General features: G+C 42.6%; 2 protein-coding genes and 2 non-coding genes across 4 annotated transcripts; 1 reads left to right on the top strand and 3 right to left on the bottom strand.

Moving 5' to 3' along the window:
• Nucleotides 1-7,318: 7,318 nt before the first annotated feature.
• On the bottom strand, nucleotides 7,319-11,294 carry COX7C (cytochrome c oxidase subunit 7C). The gene is made up of 3 exons (XM_069224865.1): nucleotides 11,084-11,294; nucleotides 8,414-8,534; nucleotides 7,319-7,419 (listed from the first exon to the last, which is right to left on the bottom strand). Exons 1-2 carry the CDS (start codon nucleotides 11,156-11,158, stop codon nucleotides 8,418-8,420), a joined length of 192 nt encoding a protein of 63 aa, XP_069080966.1. The 5' UTR covers nucleotides 11,159-11,294; the 3' UTR covers nucleotides 7,319-7,419; nucleotides 8,414-8,417.
• LOC138292225 (small nucleolar RNA Z39) lies at nucleotides 7,889-7,950 on the bottom strand. The gene has a single exon (XR_011202616.1). It is a non-coding gene; the product is annotated as a small nucleolar RNA Z39 (small nucleolar RNA).
• On the bottom strand, nucleotides 10,762-10,827 carry LOC138292232 (small nucleolar RNA Z39). Its single transcript, XR_011202617.1, has one exon. It is a non-coding gene; the product is annotated as a small nucleolar RNA Z39 (small nucleolar RNA).
• A 488-nt stretch (nucleotides 11,295-11,782) lies between the features above and the next one.
• Nucleotides 11,783-15,111, top strand: FIG4 (FIG4 phosphoinositide 5-phosphatase). Its single transcript, XM_069224850.1, has one exon. The coding sequence runs from the start codon at nucleotides 12,024-12,026 to the stop codon at nucleotides 14,742-14,744; it is 2,721 nt and encodes a 906-aa protein (XP_069080951.1). The 5' UTR covers nucleotides 11,783-12,023; the 3' UTR covers nucleotides 14,745-15,111.
• The last annotated feature ends 5,098 nt before the right edge of the window (nucleotides 15,112-20,209 follow it).

Raw genomic sequence — 20,209 nt, 5'->3', positions numbered from 1 at the left:
CCCTAAGGCAGGGTGCACTATACCACAGGTGAGGGCATATGTGCATGAGCGCTATGCCCCTGCAGTGTCTAAGCAAAACCTTAGAAATTGTAAGTGCAGGGTAGCCATAAGAGTATATGGTCTGGGAGTTTGTCAAACACGAAGTTTCTGCCAGCCTGCCACAACCAGACGAGTTGCTGGCCACATGGGGAGAGTGCCTTTGTCACTCTGTGGCTAGGGACAAAGCCTGCACTGGGTGGAGGTGCTTCACACCTCCCCCTGCAGGAACTGTAACACCTGGCGGTGAGTCTCAAAGGCTCACCCCCTTTGTTACAGCGCCCCAGGGCATCCCAGCTAGTGGAGATGCCTTCCCCTCTGGCCACTGCCCCCTCTTTTGGGGGCAAGGCTGGAGGAGATAATTAGGAAAACAAGGAGTCGTCACCCACCAGTCAGGACAGCCCCTAAGGTGCCCTGAGCTGAGATGACCCCTGCCTTTAGAAATCCTCCATCTTAGTTTTGGAGGATTACCCCCAATAGGATTAGGGTTGTGCCCCCCTCCCCACAGGGAGGAGGCACAAAGAGGGTGTACCCACCCTCCAGGACAGTAGCCATTGGCTACTGCCCTCCCAGACCTAAACACACCCCTACATTTAGTATTTAGGGGCACCCTAATACCCAGGAAATCAGATTCCTGCAACCTGAAACAAGAAGGACTGCTGACCTGAAAGCCCTGCAGAGACGACTGAGACGACAACTGCTTTGGCCCCAGCCCTACCGGCTTGTCTCCTGCCTCGAAGAAAACTGCAACAGTGACACATTCGACAGGGACAAGTGACCTCTGAAACCTCAGAGGACTGTCCTGAACCAAAGGACAAAGAAACTCCTGTGAGCAGCCGCACTGTTCAACAACAGCAACAACTTTCCAACTTTCTTGCAACTTTTAAAGACTTCACTCTTCCCGCCGGAAGCATGAGACTTCACCCTCTGCACGCGACGCCCCCGGCTCAAGCTCAAGAGAACCAACACTACAGGGAGGACTCCCATGAGACTGAGACCTCGTGAGTAGTCCGAAACATCCCCCCTGGACCCTCACAGCGAGGCATGCAGAAAGAATCCAGAGGCTCCCCCTGACTCCGACTGCCTGTAACAAGTAACCCGATGCCTGGACCAAGAACTGCACCCGCAACCCCCAGGACCAGAAGGAACCGAACTGCAGTGCAGGAGTGACCCTCCACCTAGCCCAGTCGGAGGCTGGCCCGAGAAGACCCCCTGTGCCCTGCCTGCACCGCTAGAGTGACCCCCCGGGTCCTCCCATTGATTCCAATACAAAACCAGACGCCTGCTTTGCACACTGCACACGGCTGCACCTGTGCTGCTGAGGGTGTGTTTTGTGTGCATACATGTGTCCCCTCCAGTGCTCTGCTAAACCCCCCTGGTCTGCCCTCCGAAGATGCAGGTACTTACCTGTAGGCAGACTGAAACCGGAGCACCAGTGTTCTTCAAAAGTGCCTATGTGTTTTGGGCCCTCCTTTGACCCCTGCACCTGACTGACCCTGAGCTGCTGGTGTGTTAACTTTGGGGTTGCCTATGCCCAGGAACTGAGTCTTGCAAGTGTCTTACTTACCTCACAACCTAACCAATACTTACCTCCCCCAGGAACTGTTTATTTTTGCAGTGTCTACTTTTAAAATAGTTTGCCATTTTAACAAAAACTGTATAGGTTATTGCTCTAATTCAAAGTTCCTAACTTACCTGTGTGGAGTATCTTGCATTTTATGTATTTACTTCAAATCTTGAACTTGTGTTTCTAAAAAATAAAGAAAATATATTTTTCTATATAAAAACTACTGGCCTGGAGTTAAGTCTTTGAGTGTTTTTTCCTCATTTATTGCCTGTGTGTACACAACACATGCTTAACACAACCCTCTGATAAGCCTAATGTTCGACCACACTACCAAAAAATAGAGCATTAGAATGATCTAATTTTGGCACTATTTTACCTCTAAGGGGAACCCTTGGACTCTGTGAATGCTATTTCTTACTTTGAAATAGTATATACAGAGCCAACTTCCTACACTGAGGGAGAGGGGGTGCTAGGGAGGGAGTATAAGCATCATCCCACCCCCGAGCAAAGCAGAACGCAGGAGTAAGCTCATCCCCACAACGGGTTTCGCAATAGGGTGACAGGCAAGGCCACATACTGCTTGAAGGGTGCAATGATTCCAATATCACGATCTGCAAATCAGAGAAATGGGGGCCATAGAGCCACACTCCGACCCCCACCAGTACACGACAAAGTTCAGAGGTCTAGGGAAATGTCCAAGAACAAAACAAAGAAGCCCAAAACTAGCCCAAAGGAAGCCTTGAGAAAAGGGGCGTAGTTAGGACACCTGCCACCACTTGGTAGGATTACTAGGCGCGCCATGTGCTGAGACCTGAAGGGTGGACACGTGACCTCAGAGCATGTTGTGTTCATCAAACAATGTTCAGTATGCAGGGACGCCTCCCCTTTTGCACCCCCCCCCCCCCACCTCCACACACATGTAGAACAGAAACACCGCCTCGTGCCGCTGACACTGCCCTGTGCACACACCCGGGCACCGCAGGGCTGGCCACATCAATATAGCACCAGTTAGAAGGTTAAAAAAACACCTATTACATGAGAATAACCCCACAAAACACACCATCCAAACGCATACTTAGTTAAGCAGGGAGGGTGGGAGGCCTGACACTGTAAAAATTTAATGTTTACAAATAACCTATTTCGTCCAGAACCAGGTATCTTTATCAAGGCTACCCCCAATACCACACCAAAAAACATTGAGAGCCGGAAATTCTTAAGGAGTAATTGGCAACATACTGGTATGCAATTTTTCTTATAACAACCAAACATAGCTCTCGTCCAAAAGGTCTGCAGTTGAGCCATTAAGTGCACCACCGCTACAGTGGACCATCACCTTCTCAGCGGCCACAACAAAACACCCAGCAGGATCAAGAGCCACAACACACTTCAAGGACTTTTTTCACACCATACTCCCCAATGGGATCCTGTACCACACCTTGCCTCAAGGACCCTTTTCAAACTGGTTTCTCAACAGTTTGCCCCCATCATTGAGAAAACCATAAGACATCTCAGCCAGAAACACCTCAAAAACAGCAATGATCTCTAAGTTAGGTGTAATATTGTGTTTATACATTCTATGGTTGCTAGCGATGCTACTGCATCCATACATTTCTAAAGAACAGTCTGCTCTAATGGAGTTTATTCGGGAGTGGTCGCTCCTCCGCAGGGACTTCACTCACATTACCTTTAATTACACTGCACCCAACACTAGCATCCCACATGTAACATACTGCACCCTTTTACACAACATGTAGTATCAGTGCACAACCGCCGTGGGAACTAAGATGTTGTCTGCTTGCTGATACTACATGCAGTAGGCACAGACAGATTATACTTACCCGAAGAGATAGCCCTGAAAAAGCGAAATGCCTTCTCCATCTCTACCGGTGTAGAATTAGGGCTACAATGCAACCTACTAGAGTGGAGTCCCATAGGATTATAGTAAATAAGACCAATCCTACAGAACTGTACCTTCTCACTGAGCCTAGCAAACTGAACTGAACTGGACAGAATGCACAGAAAGGGAGCTACGGGGGGCAGGGGACACCGTGTGGCCCCGGGATTTTCACAAGAAAAGATTATTGGATGTAGCTAAACTACTGAACCAGTGCACAAACTTGTCCCCGCCAGGTTCCGTCTGTGGTCCCAGGGGAGGGTTGAATGACAGCGAAGACACACCATGTCAGTGCAAGGTACAAGTGGATAGAAGGGAAAGGGCAACCACTAATTGGACGGAAGCTCACGTTGTATTTCAGAAGCTAAAGAACCATTCCACTGGGCATGAACAAGAATTGTGGCACAATATTGCACATTCTGGATCTGCAATGGGGCAACTCCACACTGATGGACATCTACTGGCAGTGTGGCGAGTTCACTTTTACCCAGCTTGTCTCTGGGTGGCGTGGCCTGTGCACCATTATCACCATACACACACAAACTCTGCTCATCCCCGGAGAAGATCGGTGTGAACTGTACCAGCACCTGTTTAACACAACACTGTTGCACCTGGCACGAAGGAGAAGAGCTGCTGATTATTTTGGTTGGGCTCAGTTCAAGGACTTTGTGAAGATTTTAGACTGTTCAAGTATTGGTGCGAGAGTCTATACCCTTCTTCACCTTGCAAGCCAAAGCACATTCCTGTGCGTTGCAAATAACATGGTGGGAAATGCTCAAAATAATGAACAGTACTGTGCTCAGCCTTAATGCCATTAAAGAACTAAGAGCGATTTGCCTCATGGTGATGCATCTGTATGCTTAGGACCCAATGAGTGCAATGGAGGGTAGTGTGTGTGCCAAGATCGTCATATCATTCTGTACCTTTACACCCATCCATCCATAATATGGCCAATGGGACGTTAGCACTTGCCATTCATGCATTGCACAGACTGTATGAAGAGGGAGGTGCCCCTGAGCAGGAGTGGTTCACAAACTGTTCCTTCTGGCTCCCCTGGTGGCTAACCATTGTTGTCCATTTTCATCATGTCACAGTTGTGTGTGGTTTCCCACACCTGAGAGTTTCCTGTTGTAAAACGTAGCCTCATGTTTTCAGTAATTTGTTGCTGAACTCCAGGGGGGCTCACCACCGGAAAAGGCATGACATATGCATGCCTTCCACTAATGAAAGCAAGCAGATTTTAAAAGGCAAGCCCACGAACCAATGAGACACTGACGTGACATGGTCGGGGCTCTGAGCCCTTTTTTAACTACTAAAGCGTCTCGCAAGCGATACGCTTGTGCAAGCGACGCAGGTTCGACCCTAAAAAGGCTATCACACGAAGGGGAAGCTTGCAGTCTGGACAGTCTTTGGGATCCATTCATTTTCACTTTTAAATAGGGACACTAAAATAATGGGAAACATTTTGGCCAATCACTTTAGTGCTTTTATGCCAGGGCTGTTTTTGTCTGAACAATCTGGGTTCGTATTGGGTGTAAAACTGCGAACAGTTTAAGGACATGCTTTCATGCTGTTGCGCAAGTAGACCCCAATACCCAGGCTGCAGCTGCATTTTTGGATGCCACCAAATTGTAGTTTAGGTTTGCTGTCTTGAGAAAATTATTACAAAACATTAGGAGCCCAAGGATAAGTAGGTACCAACTGCAATTCATTTATATTCCATTCAATTATCAGTTAGGGACCTCTGTTCCCTTAAAAGTATACCATTTTGAAAATTAGGCATGGGAGATATATTATTAAATTTAGTATGGCTCATTTACACTTTGCCTTCTACATGCATCAGTATAAGATTACACTCCAGGTAGGAACGTGCCTTACCTATTGTATGCTCTGGTGCCAGGGCCGCTGGTGTGTGTTTACAAAGAGGCAGAGGCACAGAATATTAAAATTCCTGGGATCCCAACTGGTGGTATGAGCCTATGAAGATGATCTATAACTTTATATCAGAGACCATGCCACAAAACTCATCTTTTTTACAAGAAATCATTCAATTTGGTAACCTATCAAGAGTTGAAAATAAATTAGGGTAAACCCATAATCTCCCCTTTGACGATGGTTACTAGGGAATTCCCCTAGAGTTTCCACTGTAATTGATATCTAAACAGCCGACAGGCTCAGCCATCGAAGTGCACAAAGACCCAATTGGGTTATAACAATTATGAGACTACTCAGAAGACTCGAAGACAACATAACCAGGTGTTTGGCTCCCACTACCACGGACAGGTAGAATTCCCATAATGAAGGGGATAGTCCTGCCACAGTGAACACATCTTTGAACACGCCTACGGTCATTGTCAAAGCGTTCAAACTAATGAACCGACTAGCCTGGACAGGTGTGCAACCTTGTATAGTCTGGTAACCTTTTAAATTCCCGTACACACATGGTGGCATAGCAGCCCTAGACTTTGGGTAATATTATTATGTGGCCCAGAATCAATATGTGCATAACTGGATAAATGTCTCCCTGCCAAAGCTGACCCCACTTAACTTGCAGAAAAACTATTTGAAAACCTCCTTGGAAAACACAATTGTATACATTTAGTTGGTAGTACAATATACACATGGCATCGGTTGTTGCATAAAAGTGGATACAACAGGATTTACTCTCCAGGAGGAAAGGTGGAGTGGTGCCCATAGTTACCTGCCTGACATGAGAAGGAAGTATGCGCTCAACCATAAAGGCAAACAGCAACGTTAAGAGAGATGTTTCATATCAATGAACTCTTCCCAGTTGATCAAACCAGGATCCGCAATTAACACCCAACAGGATTAAGCAGGTTTCCATATTCCAGAATCTGTGGCGCTATGGAAGCAAAACTTCCAGACTTTACCGCTGAACCCGCACATCTCTCTTTAGTCAAATGATCTACAGCACTAGCCCACAACTTCTTATATCCCGCATGTGTGTGTGTATATACGACAATAGGTACCCCGATACGAACTATGAATTCACAAACGGTGCCTGATTATTGCCACATATAAATGATATATTTGACCCCGCTGAAATGGGCTGTGGAATCTTTGATGTGGCCGACTGTTTACTTTTCTGTTGGGAACTTAAAAACAAATTACTTAGGAATCAGGATTCATACATTAACATTTAAAATACAATCCTTATTCTGATAATGCGTATTAAGAGTTACCAACTTTGTAAGGAAGTCTAATAGAGAACCCTATAAAACTGCTTTAAGTGGGATAAAAGCCTTGGGCTGGATAGGTCACATCTTGAAATTAAGTCTTAAATCAGGGTCTTATGCCACGTAAAATGAGAATGTTTACTTGTCACGGCCACCACTTCAATATTACATTACCAAGAAAGGCTAGGTTGTTCCGATGAACAGGAACGCCCAGAAAAAGAATGTGCCTGTTGTGGCTTTGAGAAGCAAGGTGTACTTGCCAAGGTATGGTTGACAGAAGGACTCCAAATGCAGCGTTCACCAGGTCACACAAATTGTGCACCAAATCCCCTTGATGTGTTTAAGAGCAGACATTCAGTCTTGGGTGCATTTATATAGATTACAGTGTCCCAAGACAAGGTCAGTCTAACTTCTAGGGCAACCGATATGTATTCGACTGCATGCCAAATCCCCCTAATTGTTTTTCCTTTTAACTTTGTGAGCAAAAAAATGTAGCATAGTGAACTACAAGCATAAGAACTAGTGAATCTTCCTAGTCGGAGCACTGAACACATTTTGACGATTGATAGTGTTGAAAAGCTTGCGAGTAATTTAAAACACAAAGTAAAACACTTGACGACAGAGTTATATATTATTAAGTTTATTTACAATAACAATGGAAATAGTTTCAATAAAGTCCATTCAGCGTTACATCAGGCTTCTCTGTAATACTCCACGCCAGAAATCTGAAGGGAAAAAAAAAGACATGCGACTTAAAATGAATGTTTAACTGGAAGGGGGCAGGGCATAGAAATGTACACATACTTTATATATTTGCATGGGGCAAGAGCGCCAAGGAACAACGGCCTTTGCTGGGAAGGGACCTGCAGTTGCAAAGCAGGATAATTGTGGTCATTAAGTTTTCATAGAAAAGGAGCATTATGTAGAAAGAAATCGTGCCACTTTGGCCAACGTGCATGAATTTTTTAAAGAACTTGACCTGATAAAGTTACATGTTAACGCGGGTCAGGAAGGCAGTTTTTTTCAAATGGGGAGGGGGGGCGGTGTAACATCAAATGAGCATTTTAATCACTATAAAAATAGTTACACAAGGTAAATGGCTTTTTCTATATAGGCCTCCCCGTGGAAGGTACATTTGAGATGGGAAGGATTTGTGTACACAATTATATGCATTAGCACTGTAACTGGACATGGTGCATCAGAAAGCGTTTACAGTATCACGGTTTTTCATACTGTTATGTTCACATCATTTGCACCAGCCCTTTATCTATCAGAACATGCCTGCGCATCAAATACAGGAAAAAGAAAATGCAAGTATATGGTTTTATGATTTACTTCTTTCTCGACTGTGAGTGGTTTCCGGTATAACAGCTGACTAACCCATAAAGTCCCTAACAGTGTGTAAAATTATTTTTTTCCACAACAGCAAATTGGGCCTCAGTCAATTACCCAGAGGAATGCTTAGCACAGAACGTCACGAAGCAGTGATATTACGGTACTCCGCCCACACTTCACTGTACATGAAACCTCTTAGTGGCTTACATGAAAAACGCCAGCCAAATTAATAAATTTGCACTCCTCCTAAAATCTGAAATAAATGTTGTGTTAAAGGTTAATTCCAATAGTGTAGCTTGGGTAAAAGGCGTTTGTGTTTTACTTTCAAGAAAACGTTTTAAAAAAATCACAAGTCTGCAGGGCAGAAAAAAGTAGTTTACTTGCCTCTTCACTTCTTCAGCAGTTGGTGTCTGACAATTATAAAAGGAAAGGCAAAGCCACTTCCAAAGAACGCAGTCATCATCGCTAGAAGTCTCCATTTGTTTTCCACAGAAAACGGAATGTTCTGTTCATAAAACAAAAATGATATTTCATTATTAGTGAATGCTGTTAAAGGCATCAATACGTCGTCTTTTATTTTCGGGGTGTGGGTGGGGGGTAGGAGGGTGTCTGAACTATTTCTCACGCTCAAAATTAATTTGAGCAACCTTTAAACATTTCTAAAATGAATCAGCTAAGCACAACGTTCTTAGGAGATATGGAAATATAAAAGGCCTATGGACAATTGGGCAAGATCTCAAAGTAATCCTCAACTATCGTGCCCATCACATTAGGCACACTGAAACGTTGGTATTAAATAAATACTAGGCAACAGTTTAACCACACCTCTTCTAATGCGTTAGATAATAATGTTCAACTTAATTTAAGCCAATAGCAATAACGATTTTAAATTGAAAATCATTTGGAGCACCAAGATGCAACCTATAAGACATCAACATGCATTATTTTATTTTTTGCTGAAAATTAACCAAGTTACTCTGTTATTTTACTTTGTGTCCAATACTTCTGCCACATAATGGCGCCAAGTCGTTTGCAGATGTGGGGGTTTAACGATATGTAGGGTGCAAGCTTATGGAGTACATTTATAGCATGCAGAAGATAAATGCACAATTACAAAATACATTAATTCTGGGGTGTGTTTGTTATCTAGAAAACATTCACCAACCTCTCAATCACTTCCTACAGAGATGAAGGTCTACGGCTATGAGAACAAAGTGTTTCAGTATAGCAGAAGTGAAATGCTGAATATGCTTTCACTACTACGGGCGCCGTGCAGGAGGTAGGTTTAGGCCTCAGTTCAAGCCACCAAAGGACGGGGTGAAGTGATTTGGGGGGAGATGGGGTACTATTCAACTCTAACTAATGTTTTGTAAATTAAGCATTGCAAATGAAGAGTTTAAATGAACAAGAGTGTTAATGGTGCTGGGCACCATTATGAATAATAAACAGATTGACAATGTACTACTACCTATCAATGTAGCAAGTGTACTATCTAGGTAAAAATAGCTAAACTCTTTTGGTCCAGGTACACATGTAAAAGTAGCAGCGATTCAGCCTCTAAAATGATTGTCTACTGCAGAACACCTTTCAACGTTTGAAGTTCACTACACACTGTATGTGCATAATGCATACCTTATATGCCCATTCAATTTTTATCCTTTAGTCCTACTTCTGTATGGCTTGTCCAGGATTCTGCTTTTCAAAATAGTGTCATTCCAACATACGATTTACCGCAACACAAGTGGGAATACACCTCTGGGCCTTCACTCATAAGTGGGTAAAGTATAAAGGAGATTTGGATGAGGGGAACATTTACTATTATTTCACGCAATGCAGCACAAGAGACTTGCTGTGTTCTGTGAAAATGTGAGAGCACAAGCGCTCCACATGTACAAAGATACAGGCCATTTTGCTATCTCCTTACACTGCCGCACTAAGTGTTGCCTAGCACTAATGCAGGCACCCTTGTTTAAGGGTGCCTGAGTTAGGGGCATAGTTGTTTTTGTGCAGGAAGGAACATACTTCTGCAAAAAAAAAACAAAAAAAAAACAATGAGGCATTTTGTTCTTATTATGCATGATGCAGAATGCGTCACGTATTGAAAGAGAATATAGGGAAGGGTTAAAAAAAAACTATTTTTTTGTCCTCGTTATGCCATTGTTTGTGAGGCATAACGACTTGATACAATCTCAGGTTTACTAACTTTTGTAAACCTAGAATTGCGTTAAATCTGTGAGTGGAAGCACCGAAACGCCCATGCTCCATTCATAAGACGCCTCCAAGCTGAACATATAACACTGCAGCACAGGCTGTTACATTTCTTTACGAAGCCACTCAAGGCGGCACAATTTGTGAATATTACCGAAGCCTTTAAGTTGTCCTCTCGCGACGCAAGGACATTGCAAATGTTCATGAAACATGGGCCTAAATTCAAAACACTACTACCCACACGGAGCCCACAGGCACTACGACCTGCTGTTTGCTTGCCTACTAATCTCAAACCAAAGACACCAAAAAACCTTACCCCCAAAAAAACTGCAAGCAGTGCTCCACGCACCAAAGCACCAAAAACCCGCTGCGATAACAATTGAGGACTACCAAGAACACACAAATCTAATGCGTGAAACTAACTAAAAATGGGGTGAAGCACATACAAGATGAACCTAAAGCTTTACATTCCTATCTAGATTAAGAGAATGGTTGCAGCTGAAGGTCAAGAGCAGCGAAGCTGGTGCATCAGAAAGCGTTTACAGGATCATAGATGTCCTCATATTGATATATGCTCTCATCAAGTGCACTTGCTCGGCAGCATTCGCTGGGCCGAAGCAACAAGCCGGCGTTGCGCTTTTCTTCAGAACAAAACAAAGATAAAATTCTAGACCCAAAAAATGGCAAATTGGTCGACCATTGCCACAAAGATAGACCCGGCTACCACAACTCCTTGTAAAATAGCAATACGGCCATTTAGGCGCGAGTGGGACTTAAGTCTCGACCCGTGAAAGGAAGAAACAGGCCTTCTCTTAATCACCCTATACCCGCACACTATTAGGTTACCTTCCCAGGCCCCTCTTCATAATGGGACCTGCGGATGACGGAGGTGGCGAACCTTCGGACGCTCTGTCCCAACATTATAGCGGCGGGAACCAGCAGAGATATTCTACCAAATGCAGCTTCGTTGCTCGCGACGAAAATACCTTCGCCTCGCTAAGACTCGACCTTCCCAGAGAGCTAGCGGAAGCATGAACGCTGAAGGACAGGACTATGGGACGCTAGGGGCGGGGCGGTAATGTTTGAAGCGCAAGGGACATTGGGAAATATAGTCCAGGGAATTACATGGCTATGATAAGTGCACGGCCATGGTAACACTAAAGAACTACAGCACCCAGAAAAGATAAAGCTTTATAACGTAAAGTGTATTTTTTTACGACGTGCCATTCGGTACGTCATATTAGCTTGGGCTAGGATTCGTCTTTCTTTCGGGAACAACGGCTGTGAGCTGTGCAGCTTGTCGAAGACAGGCTTCGGCTATTTGTCGTTTTAGTTTTCATTACATGGAGACCTTTAAAAATCAAATCCTAATGTTAATTTTTTTTAAATATCACTGTTATTTTCTCTTCAGTTCAATAATATGAAACGGATTACTAACTCGAAGTAACATAATTTTAACTTTTTTAAGGTAACTATCCTACATATTCTTTCGTGAAATGTGAAAAAATTGTGTTCACTAACGAATTAAATACGGAAACCTGCACTGATTAAGCTAGCCACTGTTGTCTACAACCGCCGCGATACTACCGAATGATGGCTATTATGTTACGACGTGTGACCTTAGGCTCAACTAGCTAGTCCGTTTTTGGTGTCCATCATGGCAAGCACCTGACTAGCACTGAAGCAAGGCTTTCCGTGGTATTAGTTGATCTGTACCGTGCAGGACGGGAACTGTGTAGGTGTCTGACCTACAGATGAGGACTGCATTCCGAGAAACAGGAGCATCATGCCGACAGCTGCCCCCATAATCAGCTCAGTACAGAAACTTGTACTGTATGAGACCAGAGCTCGCTATTTCTTGGTTGGCAGCAATCATGCAGAGACCAAGTACCGAGTTTTGAAAATTGATCGCACTGAGCCCAAGGATTTGGTGGTCATTGATGATAAGCATGTGTATACACAGCAAGAAGTTAGGGAGCTTCTTGGACGCTTGGACCTTGGCAACAGAACAAAAATGGGCCAGAAGGGGGCCTCCGGATTGTCACGAGCTGTCTCCGCTTTTGGAGTCGTGGGATTTGTTCGCTTTTTAGAAGGTTATTATATAGTCCTAATAACGAAAAGGCGAAAGATGGCTGATATTGGGGGGCATGCAGTATACAAAATTGAAGATACTACCATGATCTACATTCCAAACGATTCTGTTAGAGTTACTCACCCCGATGAAGCTAGGTACGTTAGAATATTTCAAAATGTGGATCTCTCAAGTAATTTTTATTTTAGCTACAGCTATGATTTGACCCACTCCCTTCAGTACAACCTATCCATCTTAAGGATGCCCATTGATCTACTGAAAAAAGAAAGTACTCCACAAAGTCGGCAGGAAAGTTTTGATATATTTGAAGATGAAGGGCTTATCCAGGGTGGGAGTGGGGTGTTCGGAATCCGTAGTGAGCCGTATATGAAGTACGTATGGAATGGTGAGCTGCTGGAGATTGTGAAAGACACAGTGCATTATGACTGGTTACTGTACATCATTCACGGCTTCTGCGGGCAGTCAAAGCTGTTAATCTATGGTCATCCGGTATACGTCACTCTGATGGCTAGACGATCCAGCAAATTTGCTGGAACACGTTTCCTTAAGAGAGGAGCCAATTGTGAGGGCGATGTTGCCAATGAAGTTGAGACTGAGCAGATTGTCTATGATGCTTCGGTCATGTCATTCACTGCTGGAAGCTACTCGTCTTATGTGCAAGTTCGAGGGTCAGTGCCATTATACTGGTCTCAGGATATTTCAACTATGATTCCAAAACCACCAATAACATTGGATCAGGCAGACCCATTTGCACATGTAGCTGCATTACACTTCGATCAAATGTTACAGAGGTTTGGCTCACCTATTATTATTTTGAATCTCGTCAAGGAGCGAGAAAAAAGGAAGCATGAAAGAATTCTTAGTGAAGAACTTGTTTCTGCTGTGACTTATCTTAATCAATTTTTGCCCCCAGAGCACTGTATTGAGTATATTGCTTGGGACATGGCTAAATTTACAAAAAGCAAACTATGTAATGTTCTTGATCGACTTAATGTAATTGCTGACAGTGTTGTGAAAAAAACAGGGTTTTTTGTCAATCGGCCAGATTTCTACTGTAGCACACTGCGACCAGATGAGAAATGGAATCAACTTGGTGGAGTAGTTCTTCCAACAGGTCACTTACAGACAGGTGTTCTTCGAACTAATTGTGTTGACTGTCTGGACCGTACAAACACTGCCCAGTTTATGGTAGGGAAATGTGCGCTGGCCTATCAGCTTTATTCATTGGGACTAATTGATAAGCCAAATCTTCAGTTTGACACAGATGCTGTTAGGCTTTTTGAGGAGCTGTATGAAGACCACGGTGACACTCTTTCCCTCCAGTATGGCGGTTCCCAGCTGGTTCATCGAGTAAAAACCTACAGGAAGATTGCACCATGGACCCAGCATTCCAAGGATATTATGCAGACTCTTTCTAGATACTACAGCAATGCCTTCTCAGATGCTGACAGGCAAGACTCAATCAATTTGTTCCTAAAGGTGTTTCAGCCAGCTGAAGGAAAGCCTCACCTCTGGGAACTTCCTACTGATTTTTATTTGCACCACACAAATACTATGAAGCTTTCACAAACAAAGAGAAGCTACACGTTTTGGTGGACACCAGAGGTTCTAGAGCATTTGCCATTGCCTTTCGATGAAGTACCTTGTGCTGAAAACAGAAGAAAGCTGACAATAAAGAAGTTTAACAAGTATGATGAAGAGACAGATATCCATAATGAGTTCTTTCGGCCTTATGAACTTAGCAGCCTGGATGACACTTTTTGCTTGGCAATGACAAATTCTGCAAGAGACTTCACGCCAAAAAATGTCGGCATTGATCCAAGTCCTTTTACTGTGCGTAAGCCAGATGAGACTGAAAAATCTGTGCCGGGAAACAAAACTAACAAGGATGAAACCGTGCTACAGCGTAAAACAGCTGCAAGTGCCCCTCCCCCACCAAGTGAGGAAGCTGTTTCCAGCAGTTCTGAGGATGATTCTGGAACAGATAGAGAAGATGAAGGGGCAGTTTCACAGCGTTCAACACCAGTAAAAATTACTGAGACTGGTGATAGCACAAAAACTAATGACAGCTTATTCCAGCCAATGAAGGACATTTATGGGATTAACCTCTCAGACCCTCCTTCAGAAGATGACCTTCAAGTGTATACTAAGTTTGTTCAGCTCGGACATAGTCAACAGAAACAAGAGAAGAATATTCAGCAACTAAGATCAGTGAACTTGGAGAATGTGATAAATGTAACACACATCTCATCATTCTCCCAGGACAGCATATATGAGGTCCAGCCTCCTAAAGTTGATAAAAAGTCAATTGAGATTTTCACTGCTCATATCCAGGCTGGCAGTGGACATATGCAGACAATGGCAAAAGAGGATGTCCTGATGTATCGCGAGTATATTAGAAACAGGTACATGTGAAAAACTCTGTAACTTTTGCTTCAAGTGCTCTCCAATAGTTAAGAAAATATATTTGGCACTGAAAAGTCAGCCCAGCTTCTGTCGTTGCACTTTGTTAGTTGAATGAAAACGTGTTACTAATTCTTCTTTCTTTAATTAACGGTGGATGGTATTTGAATATGAAAGATAAAGGCACAGTATTATCACTCTCCGTGCTGCATTAATTGCCAGTGAATGAAATAAGTTGAATTAAATAAGTTGAGCCTTAAAGTAAATGTTGAATTACAATCATTAATGTTATTTCCCAGAAATGTACCAAACTAAAAAAAATGATAGTTGCTTATTTACATTAACTACACCATGATTAAAAGTAACCAAGCAAATGTGATGAATGTAGTAACTTATTCAGTGTGTAGTTTTGTGACAAACAACAGTATTGAGGCAATATTCTGACCAAAAAGAGCTGTATTACAGTTTTGTTAGTCATTCAGATCCCAAGTTGAAGAGTTGGTGGTTGTAATTTACTTACATAATATCTGTTTAGTATATAAATAATAAGGCCTTTGCTCTAGACACTGTCTCGGCAAATATGGATCAGTAGTGAAAGTGTACTTATGGGTTAACACCCTTTGTGACTATATTTGACTACACAGTTGCTAATGGTGGCTGTTTCTGCAACATTAAGTTGTGCACACAGTGGGTCTTTGAAGGTTCTTTTTGAAATGTTAAATATGGCACAAAATCTACCCGTATTGGTGCAGGAACACTTATTCTCTATCATACTTGTTTTGTGACATCCAAATTTTTTATGAAGTTGGATATTTTTATAAGGTGATCCCATCGAAAATGAGGCAAAATAAATACTTTTTTGAAAGGTGGTGAACATTTGGTGAGAGGATGGTTTTCCATGCTGCTTACTAAATTATATACAAAGCAAGTATGAGTTGAGTGATATTCCATTGCTGGTCTATTAGTTTTCTTAGCCATTGTTTAAAAGAACAATACACCAAAATCTGCATTTAGAACACTATTCTCACACGTATTGTGGAAATGTCTGTTAGTACATACACACTCTCTCTTTTTCTTTATGACGCAGTCTCTAAATACACTTATACAGTCACTTTCTGTCTCTCACACACATCCCTACAACAAACTCCTAATCCACGTTGCTTGGTATGCAGGAGCTAGCATAAACAGTTCAGAACTACAAATTATAAAATACACTTTTAAAAACTGGTGCACAGTTTTGGTTTCGTTTCTACAAAACCAGGGAGCTGGTGTTCTAATGTTGGCTTCCTGTCTTGGCCACTTTGTGTGATCCTGAGTGTATGACTTTGTTTCTGTGCCTCCCTTTCTTTATCTGCCAAATCAGGGAGCACAGAGCTAACTATTTGGCTTGGTCTTTATATCAGTGATATCTATTGTGCTGGGAGATCTGTTGAGTAAAGCATCCCTGTCATATGAATTGGAGTTTGGCATTTAATTTCCAAATTTCTGTTTGCTCATGGCTTCCGATGTTTACGCAGTTCCTGCTGTAAACCTAACACACCATGCACCTAAAGTTATACTATGTCACAGCAGTGATAGTGACATCTCTTTTTTTCAATACTGGGTTTTTCCTTCCACATTAAAGTGTGCCTGTCCAACTTGGTTTTTCAATTTTACTGCACACATTATTTAAAAGTTGATAACATTGTTTGTTTTTTGTTTAGCATGCAAGATATACACACGAGTAATGGGTTCTGCCCATTAATGCCCCTGGATATTTAGTTTTTTTTCAACTACCTGATCTATAGACTTGAGCTGTGAGTATCACCCGCTATAAGCTCTGCTAAAATGGGCTAACCATCAGTGTCTGCCTTTTAAGATAAGATCTGCTGCTGCACAGTTAGGGTAACAGGCTCTGGACTGGTTCCATGTAAACACACATGCACAGGTGGGCAGTCTGACCATGTGAGACAATAGAGTAGCTCAGCCCAGGATCTGCTAACAGCTAGTCAGTTGTAGAAGGGACCCTGCAGGGAGCACTGCTGTCCTGGGCAGGCCTTATGAGTGTGCATTAATAATGTTAGTAGGTACAGCTGTTAAAATTACCGAAAAGTATGTGTGCTTCACTGTATTATACACCTTGAGCGAAATCTGCACTAAACAGTAGTTTCACCACCATGAGACCTAGTACTAGGGTTTGTGTTTCTGGGATCTGTGGCACTGGCTCCCTACACCCTATGGGGAACAGTAGATGGATGGACCTATTGAAGTGGACTCTCAAGTGCTCCCCTAGATATTTTATGGACTGATCCTGCAGGAGTGTGATCTCCAGAAGGAAGAGGCCCCTGTCTTCCTCTGCCACAGGCGTTCTACTAGTGGACAAAGGAAGCTGTGGGACCTGGAGGCAGGGAGACAATTTAGGGGAGGAAATGTATGGGGTCTCACTCCCTCCTAATAAATGCATCTTCAGTTGAAAAGTTGGGTCCAGTTGGCAGCATTTGTGTTGTGTTTCCCTTGGGCTTACCACAGCAAAGGCCCATGAACCTAAGAACCATAATTTAAAGCAGTCCCTCTCCGTTGCACAGACTACATGTCCAAGATAAACAAGGGTAATTATTTAGTTATGCGGCAACCAGATGCCTCTCACATGATCTGATGTAGAGCAGTGTTTAAAGGTATAAAACTGCACTTCCTCACTAAGAGAAGAAATGTTCAAAACACCCCGCCTCCCCTAATTTGGCCACCAAGATATCTTCCTGGCATTAGAACCTATAACCTCAAAATGTTTGCACAGATCACTGCAACAGGTACTTAATCTTCTGAGCTGCATAACTGAAACCTGTGAAGTGCAGGTAACAGTTTCCAATAGCTTATTAATAATAAGATGGTAAGTGCAAGACGACACAACAGAAGCTATTTGTGCAGTCAACGTCAATTAAGAATCAAAATGTACTCATAAACTCTTTAGAGTATTAGGAATTGGTAAGGTGCCCATTTCAGACAGCCTAGAGGCAAACAGCCAGAAATCCATGCGGCCATTGACAATGATGATAAATGTTTCTCTGCATTAAATTTGAGCTCATTGGTCCCCATCCAATTGTTCTCAAGGTCTGTTGGCACTCATAAAAGGAGGAGGGAATATTTCCAAGGTGTGCTACCAATTGTGTATCATCCACTTATATATATATGTGCTTTAATACCTTTATTTGCCAACACAGAAGAGAGGAATATGTGTTGAATAAATGAGGAGAGAGAGATGAACCCTCTGAAACCTTCAGCTAACTGGTTGTTGCTGGCGAGTAAAGAAATCTAGTTTTACCTCCAAAGGGTTGACAATATTCAACTGCAGAGCCTCTTATTCCTGTCACAGTGACCCAGACTAACAAGATGGAATGATCAACCACTGCCAACAGGTCCAACATGACTAAGACATTTTCCTGAGAAGTAGCCACATTATGTCCCAGATGATAAACAATAGCGAAGATAACAGATTCTGTTCAATGGACTGACCTATAGCCAGCCTGCTGGGTTACAAATCAATCATTGGCCTGTAATTTGCTACATAGTAGTTATGTGACATGGTTCCTCAGAATTGCGGCTGCAAAAGGTAGAAGCCAGATTGGGCAAAACATTCTTAAGCTTATATGGATATGTACCAATTTCTTCAAGATGGGAGTAAACATGCTATTTTGTAAAAAAAAAAAAAAAAAAAGGCATTTTCCTTATCTATCAATAAGGAGGGGTTTAATAGAGTCCCAAGTAGAGAATTAATCATTTGAAGCAATGGATTAAAAATAGAAGGGGCATGTAGTTCAAAGGGGTACCAATATCATATACAAAAACTTCCTGAATTAATTCAGCCTCTGAAGTCAAAATAGATGGTCAAGTTATGGCAGTCAAGGTTTAATGCCAGTTGAAACTGATGGAAAAGGACCTTGCTCACTTTTGTTTCTCAGACAATATTTACTCAATAAAAAAAGTTATTGAGGCAGTTATAAAGTTCTTTGGAAGGTGTCACCCTGGCTGAATTTTGGATGCATCAAGCTTGTTCAAAATCTGGAAAACCGATATCTGGACATACATGGAAGAGGCTATTTTATTACAAAAAAAATTAGCTTAGTCTTAATTGTTTGTGTAAGTTTAATTGTGACTTTCCAATTCCTTAGTAGGATGAGATTGCCATTTGTTTTCATCCCAACACAATTGAATTATAGCATCTTTTAGTTCCAGAGAATACCAAAGGACAGATTTGGAACATGAAGGAGAAGACTGACTAAGCAACAGAGTGTGATGATTACTGCCTGATTACACGCAGAGCTAAAACACATTTGCACAATCTACCTCAGTTTGATTATGGTGAAAAATAGAGATGCATTGAGTCCTTCAGCTGGATATTCTGTTTTAACAGCTTTCCATAGTCTTGAATTGAATCATTCTTATTTGACATTGGTGAAATAACAATGAAAGCTAGTCTGTTTTAGTACAAAATGATAAGGCCACAGGGACCTCTGTTAGAAGATCTGCAGTATAATATAAGATGTCCACAGTGGCTCTAAAGTGTAACCTTTCACATGAGTTGGAGCCTGAATATTTTGCACTAAATGTAAGGAGAAGAGCAGCTTGCACAATTCAGAAGCTTTAGTGTCTGCTGCCAAATCATTGACCCAGTACTAGAAATCAGTGACCACTAATAGTCTGTTAGAGGTAGTCAGCGTTAGAAACTGGGTTACTAGTTGGCTGGAGTGTAGGCCCTAGTCAAGCAGCAACCACAACCCTAGTCAGAGTAAGGCACAAGCAAACTCCCAGTTAACCTGTGCTCAGTCCCCTTCTAGCTTGGCACAGAGCAGTAAGGCTTAACCTAGAGGCAGTGTTCAAAGTATTTGTAAAACAGTGAAAGTACCTCACAAAAAGGACACCACACCAAGTTAGAAAAATATAACTTGATTTGCTAAATAAAACACAACAAAAACAACAAAAGTCTATTAAGTAGAACTTGACATTAATTTTTAAAGAATAAAGTGTAAAACCGCTTAGAAGCAAGAAGTGCCAGCTGGGGATATCTGGTCGCATTGCAGTAGGACAAAGTCAAATGTTTAGGCTGATGGAGCATGGGATGGCTTCAGGGATCCAAGTAGGCTCACTGAACCAAAGTACCTTAAATTCTGGCTGCGGAGCATTTCGTGGGTCTGAGACAAAGATGTGTTGTGTAGCGGGGGTGATGCATTGTATCCGAGATCTGGGGGGCTGCAGTGTGAGATCCAGATGTGTTGCTGTCGAGGATCCTGTTGACGGGGCTTACAATGTGAAGACTGGTTTCGAGGATTCATGGTGCAGTCAAGCTGATGCATTGATTCCAATCCACGCAATAGCACTGATACAGAGGTTCAAATTTGTTCTCGAGGCTGCCATTGATGAGGAATGCGAGGAGCTTTCACTGGGGAAAGCATTGTGTAGTGGCGGTTCCAAAGGCAATGTGCTGGTCCCAAGATGCAGCGTTG

The sequence above is a fragment of the Pleurodeles waltl genome, chromosome 1_1 (genome assembly GCF_031143425.1).
Source record: "Pleurodeles waltl isolate 20211129_DDA chromosome 1_1, aPleWal1.hap1.20221129, whole genome shotgun sequence".
Taxonomy (NCBI): domain Eukaryota; kingdom Metazoa; phylum Chordata; class Amphibia; order Caudata; family Salamandridae; genus Pleurodeles; species Pleurodeles waltl.
The sequence above is the reverse complement of the archived record's forward strand: the minus strand, read 5'-3'. Positions and strand labels throughout refer to the sequence as shown.